This window comes from Salvelinus sp. IW2-2015, linkage group LG4q.2 (genome assembly GCF_002910315.2).
Source record: "Salvelinus sp. IW2-2015 linkage group LG4q.2, ASM291031v2, whole genome shotgun sequence".
Classification (NCBI taxonomy): Eukaryota; Metazoa; Chordata; class Actinopteri; order Salmoniformes; family Salmonidae; genus Salvelinus; species Salvelinus sp. IW2-2015.
The window spans coordinates 3524706-3544631 of record NC_036843.1 but is presented as its reverse complement, the minus strand read 5'-3'; the positions used below and the strand labels follow the sequence as shown (position 1 = coordinate 3544631).

At 44.0% G+C, this 19926-nt stretch overlaps 1 protein-coding gene across 6 annotated transcripts in view; it reads left to right on the top strand.

Annotated features, from left to right (window-relative positions):
* The first annotated feature begins 4348 nt into the window (after positions 1 to 4348).
* LOC111962947 (cytospin-A-like) overlaps positions 4349 to 19926 on the top strand; it is a 19569-nt gene continuing 3991 nt past the window's right edge. For 2 of the 6 annotated variants that reach the window (XR_011479769.1, XM_070443324.1), the window contains exons 1-5: positions 4887 to 5163; positions 6135 to 6262; positions 7184 to 7753; positions 7908 to 7981; positions 18766 to 19310. Coding sequence is in view for 5 of the 6 variants with exons in the window: in XM_070443324.1 (XP_070299425.1) it covers positions 6223 to 6262; positions 7184 to 7753; positions 7908 to 7981; positions 18766 to 19310 (1229 nt within the window). In the remaining variant the exon portion in view is untranslated. Of the gene's footprint in view, positions 4445 to 4886; positions 5168 to 5827; positions 5893 to 6134; positions 6263 to 7183; positions 7754 to 7907; positions 7982 to 18765; positions 19311 to 19926 lie in introns of those variants that run through there. The other 4 variants (XM_070443326.1, XM_023986191.2, XM_070443325.1 and 1 more) reach the window with 4 other exon arrangements.

Sequence of the window (19926 nt, the reverse complement as noted above, 5' to 3'; positions counted from 1 at the left end):
CAGATCTGTGTAAGGGTACCAAAACATTTCTGAATCATTGAAGGTCCCCAAGAACACAGTGACCTCCATCATTCTTAAATGGAAGAAGTTTGGAACCACCAAGACTCTTCATAGAGCTGGCTGCCCAGCCAAACTGAGCAATCGGGGGAGAAGGGCCTTGGTCAGGGAGGTGACCAAGAATCCGATGGTCACCGATAGAGCTCTAGAGTTCCTCTGTGGAGATGGGAGAACCTTCCAGAACAACAACCATCTCTACAGCACTTCACCTATCAAGCTTTTATGGTAGAGTGGCCAGATGGAGGCCACTCCTCAGTAAAATGCACGTGACAGCCCGCTTGGAGTTTGCCAAAAAGAACCTATAGACTGTCAGACCATGATGAACAAGATTCTCTAGTCTGATGAAATGAACATTGAACTCTTGGGCTGAATGTCAAGCGTCACGTCTGCAGGAAACCTGGAACCATCCCTACGGTGAAGCATGGTTGTGGCAGCATCATGCAGTGGGGATGTTTTTCAGCCGCAGGGACTGGGAGACTAGTCAGGATTGAGGCAAAAACGGAGCACAATACAAAGATATCCTTGATGGGGCCTCCTGGGTGGCACAGTGGTCTAAGGCACTGCATCACAGTGCTAGCTGTGCCACCAGAGACTCTGGGCTGGAGCCCTTCTTGGCTTCCATGGCAACCCCCACAGGAACCTTTCCCCAATAGAATCTTTTCCCCACGGGAACCACACCTGTTGGCATTCTCACAAACAATCGCTACATTGTTTCAATAATATATAGAACTTTTCTCGCAGCTCTGGTACATAATTCTTTTTTGAGGCCTTTGCTCACAATTCATTCTGTGGCAGCACAATGACCAAACGATATACTGTATGTGAGGCTCTTGATCATATCTTTGATCATGGCACTGGTGAGGAGGAGAGAGGCCAGGAAACTAACAGTGAAGATACATTAGAGGAGGAAGTGTCAGAAGTTGAAGACAACACAGAATATGATCCAGACCAAGAGACGTTCGATGTGGAACAATCCAGTGATGAGGAAGAGGGCCCTGCTGAGGTTATTGCTACATTCCGGTCAAAGAATTGGAATTTGTCCTGGTCTTCATCCCCAGCTGAGAGGAGAGGTCTGCTGTCGGCTGAAAATGTTATCAGGATGACCCCAGGGCCAACGAGATACGCTGATTCGAACTGTTCCTGACAGAGTCAATCGAAACTATAGCGATAAACATGACKAACTTGGAGGGGAGARGCGTTTACACAGACAACTGGAAAGAGGTAGACCGGACAGACGTCCAYGCAMWCGTGGGTCTCTTGATTTRGGCTGGTGTGTTCAGATCCAGAAACAAATCTACCACCAGTTTATGGGATAGAGTCTGGTCAGGCAATTTTGGGTGCCACTATGTCACTCCAGACATTTCACGTGTTGTCACGGTTGATTCGCTTCGACAACCGTGATACAAGACCAGGCCGCCGTCAACAAGACAAGCTGGCAGCGATCAGAGAGGTTTGGCACAAGTGGGTGGAGCGCCTGCCACTCATCTATAACCCAAGTCCAGACATCACAGTGGATGAGCYTCTGGTCGCTTTTAGGGYACGCTGCCCATTCAAACAGTGCATGCCAAGCAAACCGTCTAAATATGGAATAAAGYTATTGGCAGCATGTGATGCCAGGACAAGTTATGCCTGGAACATGCAGGTTTACACCGGGAAACCTTCTGACGGTGTTCCCGTAAAGGAACCAGGGGAAGCGAGTGGTCCTGGAAATGACTGTAGGTCTCCAGGGGAAAATTTCTTCACCTCATATGCTCTTCGTCGGTATGTTAAGGTATGTTACTTTTTATCTTTCAAGTCTCATGTACTTTTTCTCTATGATCAGATTGTTTTATCTGCACCATAAAAATAAGACATGTTGTTTAGTGAAATACTCATTGAATTTTTTAATCGTATGGAGTCAATTCTATTCATTTGAATATGTAAATATGTTTTAGATGTGATAAATTAAAACAACGCTTTAATACAATTATTCACGTTACTGTGCAAGACATGAAGTATCACTTGTATGTACTCATTATTTTATTTACTGATTGTTGCACTTTTGCAGGTTACTGGCACATACTCTTGTAAGAGGATGACGGCACATTGGCTCATGGTGGTGTTCTCCAACATCCTAGATGTGTCGGCCTACACCGTGTTTGTGGCGTGGATGGAGGTGAATCCAGGCTGGAAGCAGGGGAAATTCTTCAAGACGAGACTATTCCGAGAAGAGTTGGGGAAAGCCATGGTGGCACCCCTCATTCAAAGGCACCAACACCTTCCTCCAACACCATCCTCTGCTGGATTGGTTAGAGATATACAAGGGCCAGAAGCAAGATCTACGGCCACCAGAGACAGAAGAGACAAAAGGAAGAGATCTGTGTGCACCAAGAGATGTCAAAACGAGCATTACGTTCCATAAATGCAGTGCATATATTTGCAAGGCACATGCAACAACAGGTGCATGTCCAACAGGTGCATGAGAACACACAACAGGCAACCACAATTGATTGACAMATTTGAATGTTTTGTTATTGTTAGTAATACTGTTATTGTTACTGTTGTTCTTTAATGTGTTCAGACATTAATTTTGTAATATGGTAAAGTTTTCATGTGTAGTTTTGGGCCTATGTCCTTTCTTTACTCATAAAATCATACCGGTGAGTTTTGACCGGGAGCACAACAGATGTTATTTTGTACCACTATTAAAAAGAATTGAAATGGTTTCAAAACAAATGTCCTTGTTAAACTTTGACACAAAGTAGTCTGTGATAAATAGCACAATATGTTTCATCTGAGTATTTGTTATAGCGAAAAMAATCCATACAATATGCTATTTTTACTCAAACTCTATTATTGCACACAGAGTGAGTCCATGCAACTTATGTGAATTGTTAAGCAAATGTTTACTACTGAACTTATTTAGGCTTGCCTTAAAGGGGTTCATTTTTTATTAATTTGTAAAAAATGTATGGGGGAACAATACACTTTGACGTGATGGGGTATTGTGTGTACAGTAGGCCAGTGACAAAAAAATCTCAATTTAAAATTCAGACTGTAACACAACAAAATGTGGAAAAAYTCAAGGGGGTTTTCTGAAGACTAATAGGAGTATATAAAGCCAAAGTCATTCCATTATCCTCTACCATCATCATCAAAACAATTCTCCAGTTTAGCAAACTCGCTATAACATTACATTGCAGTACATTTTAGGTATGGCAAACACAGTTAGCTAGCTAAACTTGGCTAGCTTGGCTTGTAGTGGTATTAGCAAGCACCGTTATGGCCAAATGTATCACCAAATTGTATTGTATTGAACAACTCTGCCTCCTGTAAAAAGAGAGGTCATATTGCTAGCTAGCTACCGACAGCAAAACAACTTAGTAGTTTGTCATTTGCCCACATGAGTCCTGGACTAACTTGTCTAAGCTGCCCCCACTGCTTGCTGGTCTCGCAATTTTTTCTCTCTCACTGTCTCAACTCCTCTTCCATGTATTCCGACTCAAATAAATAGGGCTGTATGTTTCAGTTTAAAAGAACATTAAAAACATAATAATTGTCATCCAGCTCATCTTGGAAAGAGGAATCATCAGAAGCAGCCATTGTAGTTAATTATTTAACAATCTCGGCGAGACAGTGCACGGTAACATAGCTCCAGTAACTAGTAACCAGTAACTTGAATTTACCCGAAAAAATGAAATGCTAATTACCATGGCGATCTGGATGAGACTGCCGAATCAAGGCAAAGGTAAGAATCTCTGGATTAACTATCTAACGTTAGCTAAATATAGTAATGAATAAATTGCCTACATTTCTTTTAATTGACAATTCTGTGAACTGTCTTTAAATTGACAATACCTGTTTAGCAAAGGTTTCAGCTAGAGATGATGTGCAGGAGCTTGCAGGGATTTGTAGTTTTGCATGTCTAAGATGTCTTGATAAAAGTCACCTTGTCCAAGAGAGATTTATARGGTTATCAAAACGTCACACCATGGTAAGTCTACATGAAACAGCCTTTATTTTTTATGTTTCTAAAATCCCCTATGGGAAAAATGAATGGTGTAAAAACGATTGGAACCATTTCCCTGTTTCACCGCTAGGTTTTYTGGGTATTATGACTCATGCCGTGGTACTCTATGGCTCTATTGAACAAGGAAAACCATATCTACTCTCTGCTAGCGTGATCGTGCAATCTGCGAAACACAAAGACACAATAATTGCTACAAAACATGACCATTCAGTTTTAGATCTGACAGCAGGATCAATCAACCAATGACGTCATTGATTGAACTCTACCGGCTCGAAAATTCTAAAACACAGCTGTAGTGCATAATTATGTCTGAAACACCCTCTCATCAATTAGAATTATGCAGGGAAACTGGAAAAACACCCTACATTGTGTCTAGCAGTAAGTTTCCCTTTAAAAATCTACCTAGAACCATGATTTTTTAAAACATCTTTAATGTAAAGCCCAAAAGGTAGGCTACCATTATGTCAGATCGTGAAATGGTTGTTCAAATACAATTTTACCTGGCCAAATTATTAGATGGCCTGCAAAAAATAGGAACTACATTTTTTATGCACAAAACATCAACGTGGACCAGATTGACAACTCTCCATCCCCACTATTCATTGTCTGCAGTGAGAATTCACTGTCTTTCGATAATTATTTTGTCATTTATCTACAGAAAAACGTTGTTTTGAGCTCAAAAAGCAGTAGTAGCAGTATGCAAATCAGGGAGCCAAATTAACGTCTCTTTCACCGATGCTATTATTTTCCCTGCGTTCACCAAAAAGATCCGTTCGCGAACGACCAATCACTATTGCATGCAAATAGAAGAGCGCAATTATGCTKCTAGTGGCCATGGCCAGAACTGAGAGCTTACTGTATCAGAGCAGAATGGATGAAAGTTAGATAAAGTTGATGAAGATGCATTAAGTTCTGTTAAAAAATACTTGTCACATTACATATTGGGGGTTCTCATGAGAGAAACAAGAGTGTATAGGTCTACTTCACCTTGAACAAGCGGAGTTTGTGCGTTTGGCTACTTCTTCCTCTTTCGTGGTACGCACTCCCCGCATTGACAAAGAGMACAGATCCAGTGCGCGGTAGGCTACAGCGGGAAGGTAGGTGAGGAGGAGATACAATTGATTATATTTGCACGAGGAGGAAAAGAAAGGGATACAAATAAATAATTATACCTTAAAGTGTAAAGGGTGTGTAGGCCTACAGTTTATTTTTTCTCTGATTATAAAGCTTGATAAATGCGTCGCAGTTTGGATAGAAAGACGTATGTCTCAGCCAACTTTCACATTTCTTTGTGACGYGTTTCGTGTTGGTAGAAAAACGAAATGTTTTCTCTTCTCCTTCCTTGTATAAATATATAAGTTGAGTTTTAGTATTTTTGATGGGACGACTGAGTTGCGCCTATAAATTCATTTTAGGGGAAGGTGRGGTTCTGTAACTCTAGGGCTACATGCATTCAACTTCGTTTGGCTATCAATCATCCAATTTAGATATTGAAATGGGCTTGCGTGTATATTTAACATGGGAGATCAATGCAAACGCCCAAAGCCACTGAGGTTTGAATGATCTCCGTCATTAGTCGGCTACAAATGAGAATAATTAAAGTTGAGAACCGCCAGCTCCTCAGTCACGTATTGGCACGCTTTGGACAGATCTCACTGACAGATTAGACGACCAAATTCATGATACGGGCACTGTTTTATTAAAGCTACTAAAATGGAGTTGTGGGATTATATTGTCATCTGTTCTATCCCTCACTAAAATGTGCTTTGGTTTGTTGCAGACTTTTTGTTTTTCCCCGAAGGTGGTGAACAATTCAAATGAACATGGTGCAGAACTAAGATGTCTATCTAATGTTTAGTCTGGATGTACACTCATGTCCTCTCTCTCTCTCTCTCACTGGGCATACTTCTCTAATCACTTTTAATATAGATTGGTGTCTATATCGAGGGGTTTCGAGAATTGCTGTGTGCGGGATGTTATTCATTGGTGCATCATTTCCCTTGTGGAACATTACGTAATTGTGCGGTGCCATATTAGAGATGATTAATCGTACTGATTTGTTGTGCAGGTCTCCTCTGCAGCCTCAGCTCTGTCCAGACAGAGAGAGCCAATAAAGGCCAGGGCCACTGGTGTGTTGTCTACTTTCCCACTGCATCATGGGTAACTTCTCCAGCAAGGACTGCCATGGACCCACAGGTACCCCCCCCCCACACACACACACACACACTCACTCCTCACTTAACCTGTCAACCCTCCTGATGTGCTGAACAGCTGTCTCTGAAGTATTTTGACTCTTCCTTCAGAGATCAGACAGCATACCCGGCGGGATGCTCACATACCTATTTCAGCTTTTAGTCAATGGTGAAAAGACCGAATGGGGATGGACAGAGAGAGGCATTAATAGAGAGAAGGAATGAGACAAGAGGGAGTGAGGAGAGACTGGATCCATCTCTCTATTTGTGTTCCCCAATCTCCAGAGTGTGTGTGGGTCAGGGGGTAGGAATCTTGGCTTGGTTCCTGTGTGTGTGTTGCTCGGTGGTCATTCTCCTCGCGTCCCCTTGCGATTTGTCAGGCTTTGCTACCCAAGCTGTGATGAATCTGCAGAATTCCCCGGCTCAGCACAACTGAAATGGATTAATCATGGTAAGCCTAATGCTGGCGGACACACACATTATGGCTTGGAATGGGTGAATAGAAGGCAGCGGGTGAAGTGGGAAGTTACGGCCAGTCACTGAATTTGCTGTGGGTTAGATTGACCTGATTATGATGCATCACTTTCCATAACTTGTATTGTTGAACTCTATCAGGAATGATATCCATTAAGCTTAGAGAATATCTGTTTAAACCAAGAACAAAGGAGGACTTAGGGTCAGTGGTGGTATAGATCAGCAGCACAGAGCAGAGGAATGTGTGTCTCCTGACAAGCAATGGCCCATTCATCCTGAGAATGACAGCCTGAGTATTGTGGGGGGTTGATGGTCTGGATTAGTCATCCTGGCAGCTTTGCATGCCATCACACGATACATGCCCAACCAGTGACCACTGCACTCAATCTCTCACACTCGTTGGCTGTGTCTCTTACTCACACTTTTGCGTTGTTGCTCTTATTCTCTCCAGGGCCCAACTTGGATGTGTTTCACACCCCCCCTACTTCTCCAGTGACCTCCACCCTGCCTGCTCTCACTCAGATCACACCCTCTACACCAGGCCAGCCGGTCCCAGCCKCAGCTCCGGCCCCAGCTCCAGCCCTAAGTGGGAAGAGACTACTACCCTCCCTGCCTGTCAGCCCAGGCTACTCTGTGATTGGTCCTGGGTTTATCTCCCTGCAGGGCAAGACAGGAAGTGATGCAGCAGCGCCTGAAAGGCYGGTTGTGATGGGGCTTAATGGAGGCCCCACCTGCTCTACTCCCAGGAGTCCTGTATCCCAGGGGAATAGCTCAACGATTAGCCCCACCAAGAGTCCTCCATCTCTGGATAGCCCCTTGTTTTCAGCRGGCCCGGTCAGCCCCTCTGAGCATAGCTGGAAGGAAAAGGACAGTGGGCTGAGCACATCCATGCTGGAGGTCCATAGGACGGCAGACAACCAGGGAGAGCTGGAGAGACTGGTGGAGGAGTGTAGGTCAGCACTGGGTCTCAGCCCCAGTCAGAATGCTGCACTGAGCAGCGCGGGTAASAGCAGCACATACTGTACGTAGACATTAACAGACCCTCTTTCTAGCAATGCCTAAAATAATCCCACAATGCCATATTTCTGAAATGCACGATCTCATACCTCTGAACAAACACATATTTTTCTCTTCTCRTCTCTCTCACTTTCTTTTTCTCACTCCCCATCTATTAGATGTATTGAAGCATCTGCTGGTGGAACGTCAGAAGTTGACCGTAGAGGTCCAGAGTCTGAGGGAGACCATGCAGGTGAGAAATATTAACAAGACATTCCAGTAAACAATGAACTGACCTGTTTCCAAATCAGGAAACAGATTATACATACTGTAACCCTTCAGCTTTAGCCRAGTCCCAGATCGACTTGTGCTTTAGCCAATTCTTCTAACTATTGTTGTCATGCCATGGACTACCTTTGGCATGACAACAAAGGAACACTGCAGAGAAGAGTTGGCTAAAGCACAAACAGATGTGGAGCGAGGGTCATCATTGCTACAAACTCAGACAATGGAACATGACAGATTCCCTTCCTTTAATCTAAGAACGAAGCCCATGTGTGTTTTTAGGTTGTACAACTACTTTGCTTTAGGTGTTGCTACTATTCTTTATTTAGCATTTGTCTAAGTATAATGAATAAAAATATAAATGCAACATGCAACAATTTCATTGATTTTACTGATTTACAGTTCATTTGAGGAAATCAGTCAATTGAAATAAATTCATTCTTTAGGCCCTAATCTATGGATTTCACATGACTGAGCGTATAGATATGCACAATTGTCCTCTCAATGGATCTTGTCACTGTATTTTTGGGCATTCAAATTGCCATCGATAAAATGCAATTGTGTTCGTTGTCCGTAGCTTATGCCTGCCCATACTGTAACCCCACCGCCACCATGGGGCACTCTGTTCACAACATTGACATCAGCGAACTGCTTGCCCACACAACGCCAAACACGTGGTCTGCGGTTGTGTGGCTGGTTGGACGTACTGCCAAATTATCTGAAATGACATTGGAGGCGGCTTATGGTAGAGAAATTAACATTCAATTTTCTGGCAACAACTCTGGTGGACATTCCTGCAGTCAGCATGCCAATTGCACACTCCCTCAACTTGAGACATCTGTGGCATTGTGGTGTTTGACAAAACTGCACATTTTAGCGTGGTCTTTAATTGTGCCACACACAAGGTGCACCTGTGTAATGATCATGCTGTTTAATCAGAATCTTCATATGCCACACCTGTAATGTGAATGTATTATCTTGGCAAAGGAGAAATGCTTACTTACAGGGATATAAAAAATGTGTGCACAACATTTTAGAGAAATAAGCTTTGTGCATATTGAACATTTCTGGGATCTTTTATTTCAGCTCAGGAAACATGGGACCACACTTTACATTTTGCATTTACAGTTGAAGTCGGAGGTTTACATACACCTTAGCCAAATACATTTAAACTCAGTTTTTCACAATTCCTGACATTTAATCCTAGTAAAAATGTCCTGTCTTAGGTCAGTCCCCCTTTTTCCTGATCATTATGGCCAAACAATTTTTTGGGGTTTAATCAGACCAAAGGACATTTCTCCAAAAAGTACAATCTTTGTCCCCATGTGCAGTTGCGAACCGTAGTCTGGMTTTTTTTATGGTGGTTTTGGAGCAGTGGCTTCTTCCATGTCGATATAGGACTTGTTTTACTGTGGATATAGATAVGTTTGTACCTGTTTCATCCAGCATCTTCACAAGGCCCTTTGCTGTTGTTCTGGGATTGATTTTCACTTTTCGCACCACAGTACATTCATCTCTAGGAGACAGAACGCGTCTCCTTCCTGAGCGGTATGACGGCTGCGTGGACCCATGGTGTTTATACTTGCGTACTATTGTTTGTACAGATGAACGTGGTACCTTCAGGCGTRTGGAAATTGCTCCCAAGGATGAACCAGACTTGTGGAGGTCTACAATTTTTCTGATGTCTTGGCTGATTTTCTTTGGATTTTCCCATGATGTCAAGCTAAGAGGCACTGAGTTTGAAGGTAGGCCTTGAAATACATCCACATGTACACCTCCAATAGGCTAATTGACATCATGAGTCAATCAGAAGCTTCTAAAGCCATGACATTTTCTGGAATTTTCCAAGCTGTTTAAAGGCACAGTCAACTTAGTGTATGTAAACTTCTGACCCACTGGAATTGTGATTAAGTGAAATAATCTGTCTGGAAACAATAGTTGGAAAAATGACTTGTGTCATGCACAAAGTAGATGTCCTAACCGACTTGCCAAAACTATAGTTTGTTAACAAGAAATGTGTGGAGTGCTTGAAAAACGAGTTTTAATGACTCCAACTTAAGTGTATGTAAACTTCCGACTTATACTGTATTTTTGTTTATTGTACTTGGAGAGGTGTATTGGGGAGAGTTTTTGGTGGATAAGTTTAGAAACATAAACAGGAAATTACACAATCCCAGAGGTAGAGGTTGCGGCTGGGGTTTACCGCATGTAACCTCTTAGCTCAGGAGATAACAACAAAAGACATCCTGTCATCTCCACCCAGAAATGAAACAGAGCAAGGGCCTCTGGGAGACGCAGTCCTGCTAAATGGCCTCTTCCTGTCCTAGACCCCTCCTGAGAAGTCAAGGAGAAAATGCTCTGAGATAATCTTGATCTCCCCTTTATGCACACACACAAACTGTACATACTGTATWTACATACAGTGCCTTCAGAAAGTATTCATACCCCTTGGCTTAGTCCACATTTAGTAGTGTTACAGCCTGAATTCAAAATTGATTTAATTGATTTTCTTGCTCATCTACTTACAATACCCGATAAGGACACAGTGACATGTTTTTAGACATTTTAGCAAATTTTATGAAATGCAGAAATATCTAATATACATAAGTATTGACGCCCCTGAGTCAATACATGTTAGGCTCACCTTTGGCAGTGATTTCAGCTGTGAGTCTTTCTGGGTAAGGGCTTTGCACACCTGGATTGTACAATATTTTCACATATAAAATAAAAATCTTCAATCTCTGTTAAGTTTGTTGTAGATCATTGCTAGACATCCATTTATTTTCATGTCTTGCCATAGATTTTCAAGCCGATTCAAGTCAAAACTAACTAGGCCACTCAGGAACATTCAATGTCGTCTTGGTAAGCAACTCCAGTGTATATTTGGCCTTGTTTTAGGTCAGTGGTTCCTAAACGCTCTTGGTTAATGTACCACCAAGTACATTTTTGCTCTGCCTGGAGTATCCCTGAAGTGCTGTGTTGGTTTTTCCCCCAAGATAATGCTTTGTTGGTTTTTCCCCCAAGATAATGCTTTGTATTCTTTGCTACATTTTTTGCAGTTTTACTTTAGTGCTTAATTCAAACAGGATGCATGTTTTGGAATATTTTACGCTGTCAATTAGGTTAGTATTGTGGCGTTACTACAATGTTGTTTATCCATTCTCAGTTTTCTACTATCACAGCCATTAAACTCTAACTGTTTTAAAGTCACCATTGACCTCATAGTAAAATCCCTAAGTGGTTTCCTTCCTTTCTGGCAACTGAGTTAGGAAGGACGCCTGTATCTTTGTAGTGACTGGGTGTATTGATACACCATCCACAGTGTAGTTAATAACTTCACCGTGCTCAAAGGGATATTCATTGTCTATTTTTTTTTACCCCATCTACCAATGTGTGCTTTTCCTTGCGAGGCATTGGAAAACCTCCCTGGTCTTTGTGGTTGAATCTGTGTTTGAAATTCACTGCTCGACTGATAATTGTATGTGTGAGGTACAGAGATGAGGTAGTCATAAAAAATAATGGTAAACACTATTGATTCAAATGTATTTATAAAGCCATTTTTACATCAGCAGATGTCACAAAGTGTTAAACAGAAGCCAGCAAGCAATGCAGACGTAGAGGCATGGTGGCTAGGAACAACTCCTCTTCTGGATGTGTCGGGTGGAGATTATAAGAGTACATGGCCATTAAAGCCAGATTGAACATTTTGAAGAACAAACGTTCATAGATGACCAGCAGGGTCAAATAATAATCACAGTAGGTGTAGAGTGTGCACCAGGTCAGTACCTCATGAGTAAATGTCAGTTGGCTTTTCTCTCGCTTTCCCGCTCTCCGCCCCGTGCCGCTCCCTCTCGCTTTCCCGTGCCGCTTGCTCGCTCCCTCTCGCTTTCCCGTGCCGCTCGCTCGCTCCCTCTCGCTTTCCCGTGCCGCTTGCTCGCTCCCTCTCGCTTTCCCGTGCCGCTCGCTCGCTTTCCCGTGCCGCACTCCCGCGCCGCACTCCCGCGACTCTCTCCCGCGCCGCTCTCCCGCGCCGCTCTCTCGCTCTCCCGCGCCGCTCTCTAGCTCTCCCGCGCCGCTCTCTCGCTCTCCCACGCCGCTCTCTCTCGCGCTCCCGCGACGCCTTCTCGCGCTCTTGTGCCTCTCGCTCCCACGACGCTTTCTCGCGGCATGGGAGTGAGCGGCACTTGACTGAGAGCGTGCTCTTGCTCCCATGCCGCGCTCTTGCTCTCTTGCGCTCTCTTGTTCCCGTGCCGCTCTCTCGCGCTCCTGTGCAGCGCTCTCTTGCCGCTGTCTCGCACTCTCTCGCTCCCGTGCCGCTCTCTTGTTCCACGCTTTCTCTCTGGACATCTGAGGGGCCACTTCTCACACCACCCCTCCCTCTCTCAGCACAGACACTCAAACGACCTCACAACTGTTGCTCCCTCCTGATCCCACCTCTGCCCTTCGTTTTCCCTGTCTAGCCCCTCTTTCCTGTCCTTTCCGTCCACTCCTCCTTCTCACCAAACCAATGTCCCGTCCATCCACCCGGTCTCTTTCCCTGTCTATTGCCCCTGTCTGTGTGGTTGGGTAGGTGGGCTGATCTTTTCCTGTGGATTAAATAGCTCTCAGATCTGCTCTGGGATCAGTTCCAGTTGGACAGTGCTGCAGATTTCCAGGATTGAGCTGGTTTTGGCTCTGAAAACTGAGGTTGAATATGTTTACATGCCAAATGAAGGTTGTGTGTCAAATTTGCAATGCAAAATAAATGGTTGCGGCTGGGGAGAAGTTAGATATCGTGTGTGTGGGGGGATAGAAGCACTGTCTTTGATCTAGATGTGTCTAGTGTGGGTGAGTGTATCCACAGGCCTTGTAGGGACTGCTGTTGAAGAACTGAGCTGGTCTCTTGATGAGTATGGGAACTGGTTGTTCAATACACCCAAGTGAGTGTGGAAAGTTGCAGAAAACCCACGGCGAGTGGGGACACAGACTCAAGTATGCATTAGGGAGTCTGGGTGTGGAAGTGAATGGAGGCTTGGGGACAGATGGATGGTTCTCTTTCTCTCACACATACACCAGCTGAGATATAACCACAACCCTCCTGGAGAGACTATGCGGCATGTGTCGGTGCATACGAGTCTGTGCCTGTGGGGGATCACTAGGGATTCCCGAGAGGGAGTATGTGTGTGTCTAAGGGAGAATCAACAGTGTTATCTCTCTGTGTGAGGAGTGCCCCCTCCTGTTTCCCATCTAAGACGTGCCATATTTGGACACACTGACAGTTAGTTAGCTGTACAGGCAGGATGCAGATCATAGGCTAGTAAAGGACGGGGTGGTTTAGTCTAATGGTTTCCCATTGTGTTCTTGTCTCCCATCTGGCATTATGAGTTGCATCATGTGTACTAATAAAAAGCACTTTGTGTCTGCTGCCATAAGGCAGTTTAAACTCTGAGGCTTTGAATCAAAGAATGTAAGAACGGGTTGTTCAGTGGTTGTCCGTGCTCTAAAGTTTACTGTGTTAGAGAGAGCGGTGAACTTCACTTTGTGGTTGTGTTGGAAGAGAAAAGACCGAGGAGAGGTGTGTGAGTGAAAGAGAATATGCTCTCGCGTGTGTGTGTGTGTGTGTGTGTGTGTGTGTGTGTGTGTGTGTGTGTCCGTCCAATGACGACATAATAGAACCCAGCTGTGGTCTAGAGTCGCTGGTCAGATGAGGAAACGAGCTGGCTCCAGTCTCGCCTCCTCTGCGTCTCTATCCATTCTTCATTTAATTACCAAACAAGGCAACCCCTCCACTCCTCCACACTCCCACATTTCTCTGCGGGGTCACATTGCAATGTTCACACACCCATTCTGCACTGATTCCATCTGTGCATGTTACTTTGTGCCGTTGCATGTTTYGTAACTGGATAGTGCTGTATTTCGGCTGCTCTCAACAGCTTTTCTCAGTGGTCCTTATCATTTTACCTTTTGGCTCAGCAACTCTGCTTGAGAGCCTCTGTTTTAGTTTATACCTTTTATCCACAGGGCAGTGTTTGTGCATGTCCAGAGCTAGGGCATGCTCTCAGGGTGTACGTTTGTCAGTAGTGGCGTTCTCACCTGGTCTCCTCTCCTGCATCTGCACTCAATAGAAAAAGATATGTGAAGAAAACATGGCGGAAGTCTACTGGTATGTTAACACGCTGACTAATCCGGCTCCGCGCTTGCGTCCGCCGATTTTTGTCTATCCCCACCGGACACGTTCGTGACACGCAAGTTAAAATAGCAAAACCAACTGTGAACCATCTGTATTACGCTGAACAAAAGAGATAAACACAACATGCAATAATTTCAAAGATTTTATAAGGAAATCAGTCAATTGAAATAAAGTCATTCGGTCCTAATATGTACGGTGCCTTCGGAAAGTATTCAGACCCCTTGACTTTTTCAAAATGTTGTTARGTTACAGCCTTACTATAAAATGTTCCCCATCAATCTACAAGCAATACCCATAATGACAGACACATTTTTGCAAATGTATTTCAAATAAAAAAACATCATATTTGCATAAGTATTCAGACCCTTTACTCAGTACTTTGTTGAAGCACCCTTGGCAGCGATTACAGACTTGAGTCTTCTTCGGTATGACGCTACAAGCTTGGCACACCTGTYTTTGGGGAGTTTTTCTCAGCAGATCCTCTCAAGCTCTGTCAGGTTGGATGGGAGCGTCACTGTACAGCTATTTTCAGGTCTCTCCAGAGATGTTCAAGTCCGGGCTCTGGCTGGGCCACTCGAGGACATTCAGAGACTTGCCCCGAAGCAACTCCTGCGTTGGCTTGGCTGTGTGCTTAGGTTCGTTGTCCTGTTGGATGGAGAACCTTCGCCCCAGTCTGAGGTCCTGAGCGCTCTGGAGCAGGTTTTAAATCAAGGATCTCTCTATACTTTGCTCTGTTCATATTTCCCTCGATCCTGACAAGTCTCCCAGTACCTGCCGCTGAAAAACATCCCCACAGCATGATGCAGCCACCACCATGCTTCACTGTAGGGATGGTGCTAGGTTTCCTCCAGATGTGACGCTTGGCATTCAGGCCAAAAAGTTCAATCTTGGTTTCATCAGACCAGAGAATCTTGTTTCTCATGGTCTGAGAGTCCTTTAGGTGCCTTTTGGCAAACTCCAAGCGGGCTGTCATGTGCCTTTTACTGAGGATTGGCCTTTGTCTGGCCACTCTACCATAAAGGCCTGATTTGGTGGAGTGCTGCAGAGATGGTTGTCCTTCTGGAAGGTTCTCCCATCTCCAGAGAGGAACTCTGGAGCTCTGTCAGTGGCCATCGGGTTCTTGGTCAACCTCCCTGACCAAGGCTCTTCTCCCCGATTGCTCAGTTTGGCCGGACGGACAGCTCTAGTAATAGTCTTGGTGATTCCAAACTTCTTCCATTTTAAGAATGATGGAAGCCACTGTCTTCTTGGGGTACCTTTTTAAAGCTGCAGAAATGTTTTAGTACCCTTCCCCAGATCTGTGCCTCGACACAATCCTGTCTCGGTGGTCAACYGACAATTCCTTCGACCTCATGGCTTGGTTTTTCCTCTGACATGCCCTGTCAACTGTGGGACCTTATATAGACAGGTGTGTGCCTTTCCAAATCATGTCCAATCAATTGAATGTACCACAGGTGGACTCCAATCAAGTTGTAGAAACATCTCAAGGATGATCAATGGAAACAGGATGCAGCTGAGCTCAATTTTGAGTCTTGTCGCAGAATGGTTCTGTTTTTATTTTTGTACATTTGCCWAACATTCTAAAAACAACCTGTTTTTGCTTTGTCATTATGCGGTATTGTGTGTAGATTGAGGAAAAACAATTMAATCCGTTTCATAATAAGGCTGTAATGTAATAAAATGTGGAAWAAGTCAAGAGGTCTGAATATTTTCCGAATACACCGTATTTCACATGACTGGGAATACAGATATGCATAAAATAAAAAAAGTAGGGTCGTGGATCAGAACCAGTCAGTATCTGGTGTACCCACCATTTTCCTCATGTAGCACGACACATCTCCTTCGCATAGAGTTGATCCGTTCTATTTTAAGGCTTGGCTATGCATACTCGTTTAAGCTGTTTGGTTTATTTTGCTATGCTTGCGCACGCAGCGCGGCCAGTTTGGTTAGCATGTTAGTTGACGAAGCCACTTTGCGTCGCAATCTGGTATTGGTATCTTTTGTATCCACCCTTTCTCGTGAGTTTACTGTATGTGATGTTCTGCTGCATTGCTGTGGTATGAGTTCCTCTCCCTGTGTTGAACTTGTTTGATTCATTAGAAATTTAGCAATAACCTCAGTGAGCCCCTTTGGAGTAAGAGCTGTAAACAAGTCACACATTCCAGGTTAGTGGATCTGAGCCAGTGCACCTGAATGAGGCCAGGGCTGTTTACAGCAACGTGTTTGCACAGGTCTCGATGTGGCTCATTTGCTTCGCTAGATCCACTCCTCTAAACTTGCTACGACTTGCCTCTGTCTCATCCCATCCAMCTGTTAGTTTATGAAGGCCAAATGGACATTTAATCATTTAAATCGTATAGTCTCTAGAGGTGCTGTGTATGATGTGATGCTGGCAGACAGGGCCTGATTAAGAAATCTTTGGCAATGTGGCGTAGGCTACAGTTGAGCAGAGGCGTTTTTAGGATTTCCACACATGGGGATTTTGATTTTAGTCTTAGAAAAAATCTGCCTTTAAAAAATGCATTTCATGTCATTCTACGTCATTTACATGACAGGAGACATTATCTGAATCTTTTTTTAATACCACCTAAATGAGTGGCTACTCTGACAGACAAACTGAGATCAATCTGGTCTTGAAGCGACACAACATTAGGAGGATATATATGTATATATATACACACACKGTTGAAGTCGGAAGTTTACATACACTTTAGTCAAATACATTTKAACTGTTTTTCACAATTCCTGACATTTAATCCGAGTAAAAATTCCCTGTCTTAGGTCAGTTAGGATCACCACTTTATTTTAAGAATGTGAAATGTCAAAATAATAGAGAATGATTTATTTTGGCTTTTATTTCTTTCATCACATTCCCAGTGGAAATGAAGTTTATATACACTCAATTATTCTTTGGTAGCATTGCCTTTTATATTGTTTAACTTGGGTCAAATGTTTCGGGTAGCCTTCCACAAGCTTCCCACAATAAGTTGGGTGAATMTTGGCCCATTCCTCCTGACCGAGCAGGTGTAACTGAGTCAGGTTTGTAGGCCTCCTGGCTCGCAAACGCTTTTTCAGTTCTGCCCACACATTTTCTAAGGGTTTGAGGTCAGGGCTTTGTGATGGACACTCCAATACCTTGACTTTGTTGTCCATAAGCCATTTTGCCACAACTTTGGAAGTATGCTTGGGGTCATTGTCCATTTGGAAGACCCATTTGCGACCAAGCTTTAACTTCCTGACTGATGTCTTGAGATGTTGCTTCAATATATATCCACATTTTCCTTTCTCATGATGTTATCTATTTTGAAGTGCACCAATCCCTCCTTCAGCAAAGCACCCCCACAGCGTGATGCTGCCACCCCTGTGCTTCACGGTTGGGATGGAGTTCTTTGGCTTGCAAGCCTCCCCATTTTTCCTCCAAACAAAACGATGGTCATTATGGCCAAACAGTTCTATTTTTGTTTCATCAGACCAGAGGAATTTAAAATTTAAAATATATTTGGATTTGTTTAACACTTTTTGGTTACTACATGATTCCATTTGTGTTATTTCCTAGTTTTGACGTCTTCACTATTATTCTCGAATGTACAAAATAGTAAAAATTAAGAAAAACCCTTGTGTCCAAACTTTTGACTGGTACTATATGTAGGAGCCTCCACTGCTCAGATGAGGAAGGGGAGTTGTCCTTTTTAGTTGAAACTATACTAAATATATTCACGTCACCAAATAATTGATTAAAACACAGTTTTGCAAAGGTCTACAGTAGCCTCAGCAGCACTCTGTAGGGTAGCACCATGGTATAGCTGGAGGACAGCTAGATTATGTCCTCTTCTGGGTACATTGACTCCAATACAAAACCTAGGAGGCTCATCATTCTCATCCCCTTCCATAGACTTACACAGTAATGATGACAACTTCCAGAGGGTGTACTCCAACTTATTAGAGCTCTTGCAGGTTGAACTGACATCTTGTCCACCCAATCAGAGAATTAATCTAGTACTGAAAGCATAAGCTAAAGCTAGCTAGCAGTGCATAAAATGTTGTGAGTAGTTGACTCAGATGGAGGGAAATTTTAACGCTACAGCATAGAATGACATTCTAGACAATTCTGTGCTTCCAACTTTGTGGCAACATTTTGGGGAAGGCCGTTTCCTGTTCCAGCATTACAATGCCCCCGTGCACAAAGCGAGGTCCATACAGAAGTGGTTGGTCGAGATCGGTATGGAAGAACTTGACTGGCCAGCCGGAGCACTGACCTCAACCCCATCGAACACCTTTGGGATGAATTGGAACGCAGAGTGCGAACCAGACCTAACTAACTCTTGTGGMTGAATGGAAGCAAGTCCCCGCAGCAATGTTCCAACATCTAGTGGAAGGCCTTCCCAGAAGTGTGGAGGCTGTTAGAGCAGCAAAAAGGGGACTCCATATTAATGCCCATAATTTTGGAATAAGATGTTCGATGAGCAGGTGTTCACATACTTTTGACCATGTGTATGTTTGTTTCAGCCCAGCCCTAACACACCCAATTCAACCTATGGATTGTTCTTCATAGTAGATAATTGTCACTGTCTTCCTTTCTGCAGACTGAGAGAGGGGAGTGGCAGCAGTTTCAGTCTGACCTGCAGGTGGCAGTAGCGGTGGCCGACCGGCTGAGGGCCGAGGCCGAAGAGGAGCTGGGCGTGCTCAGAACGGCTCAGAAAGATACAGAGCGAGAGCTGGCGGCTGCCCAGCAGAGATGGAAAGAGACTGATGGGCAGCTGGTCATCCTGAGAAGAGAGCTTAAGGAGAGCAGGCAGAGACTGGCCAACCTCACCCAGAACCAGGGGCCAGGACAGGCCAAGACCCAGGGCAAGGAGAGTACCACTGGGGAGATCAGCACACCTGAGCCCCAGGAGGGAAGCCACCGGGGCAGGGAGAGGGGAATCAGCAGGGTGGGCCAAGGAGGAGATGAAGAGATGGGGAAGAGGAGCCAGGAAGAAGTGAATAAGAATGTGGTTGTGGAAGAGGCTAGGACGGACACTAAGGTCGTCGCCAACCGGTACTTGATGAAGGTGACCAATGAGGAGAGGAGTGGAGAGGGGCGTGATGTGAGGGAGACGGGGCGGATGCTCGCACAGGAGAGGTCAAGGTGAGTACCAGGATGACTACCTGTTTGAAGGATTTCAACTATACATGAACTTAAATGAATGTAATGAATGTTAATGTCCATGATTTTATATAGCTGGCTATTCTAGCTACAGTTGAAGTCYGAAGTTTACATGCACCTTAGCCAAATACATTTAAACTCAGTTTTTCACAATTCCTGACATTTAATCCTAGTAAAAATTCCCTGTCTTAGGAAAGTTAGGATCACCACTTTATTTTAAGAATGTGAAATGTCAGAATAATAGTAGAGTGATTTATTTCAGCTTTTATTTCTTTCATCACATTCCCAGTGGGACAGAAGTTTACATACACTCGATTAGTATTTGGTAGCATTGCCTTTAAATTGTTTACCTTGGGTCAAACAATTTGGGTAGCCTTCCACAAGCTTCCCACAATAAGTTGGGTMAATTTTGGCCCATTCCTCCTGACAGAGCTGGTGTAACTSAGTCAGGTTTGTAGGCCTRCTTGCTCGCACARGCTTTTTCAGTTCTGCCCACACATTTTCTATGGGATTGAGGTCAGGGCTTTGTGATGGCCACTCCAATACCTTGACTTTGTTGTCCTTAAGCCATTTTGCCACAACTTTGGAAGTATGCTTG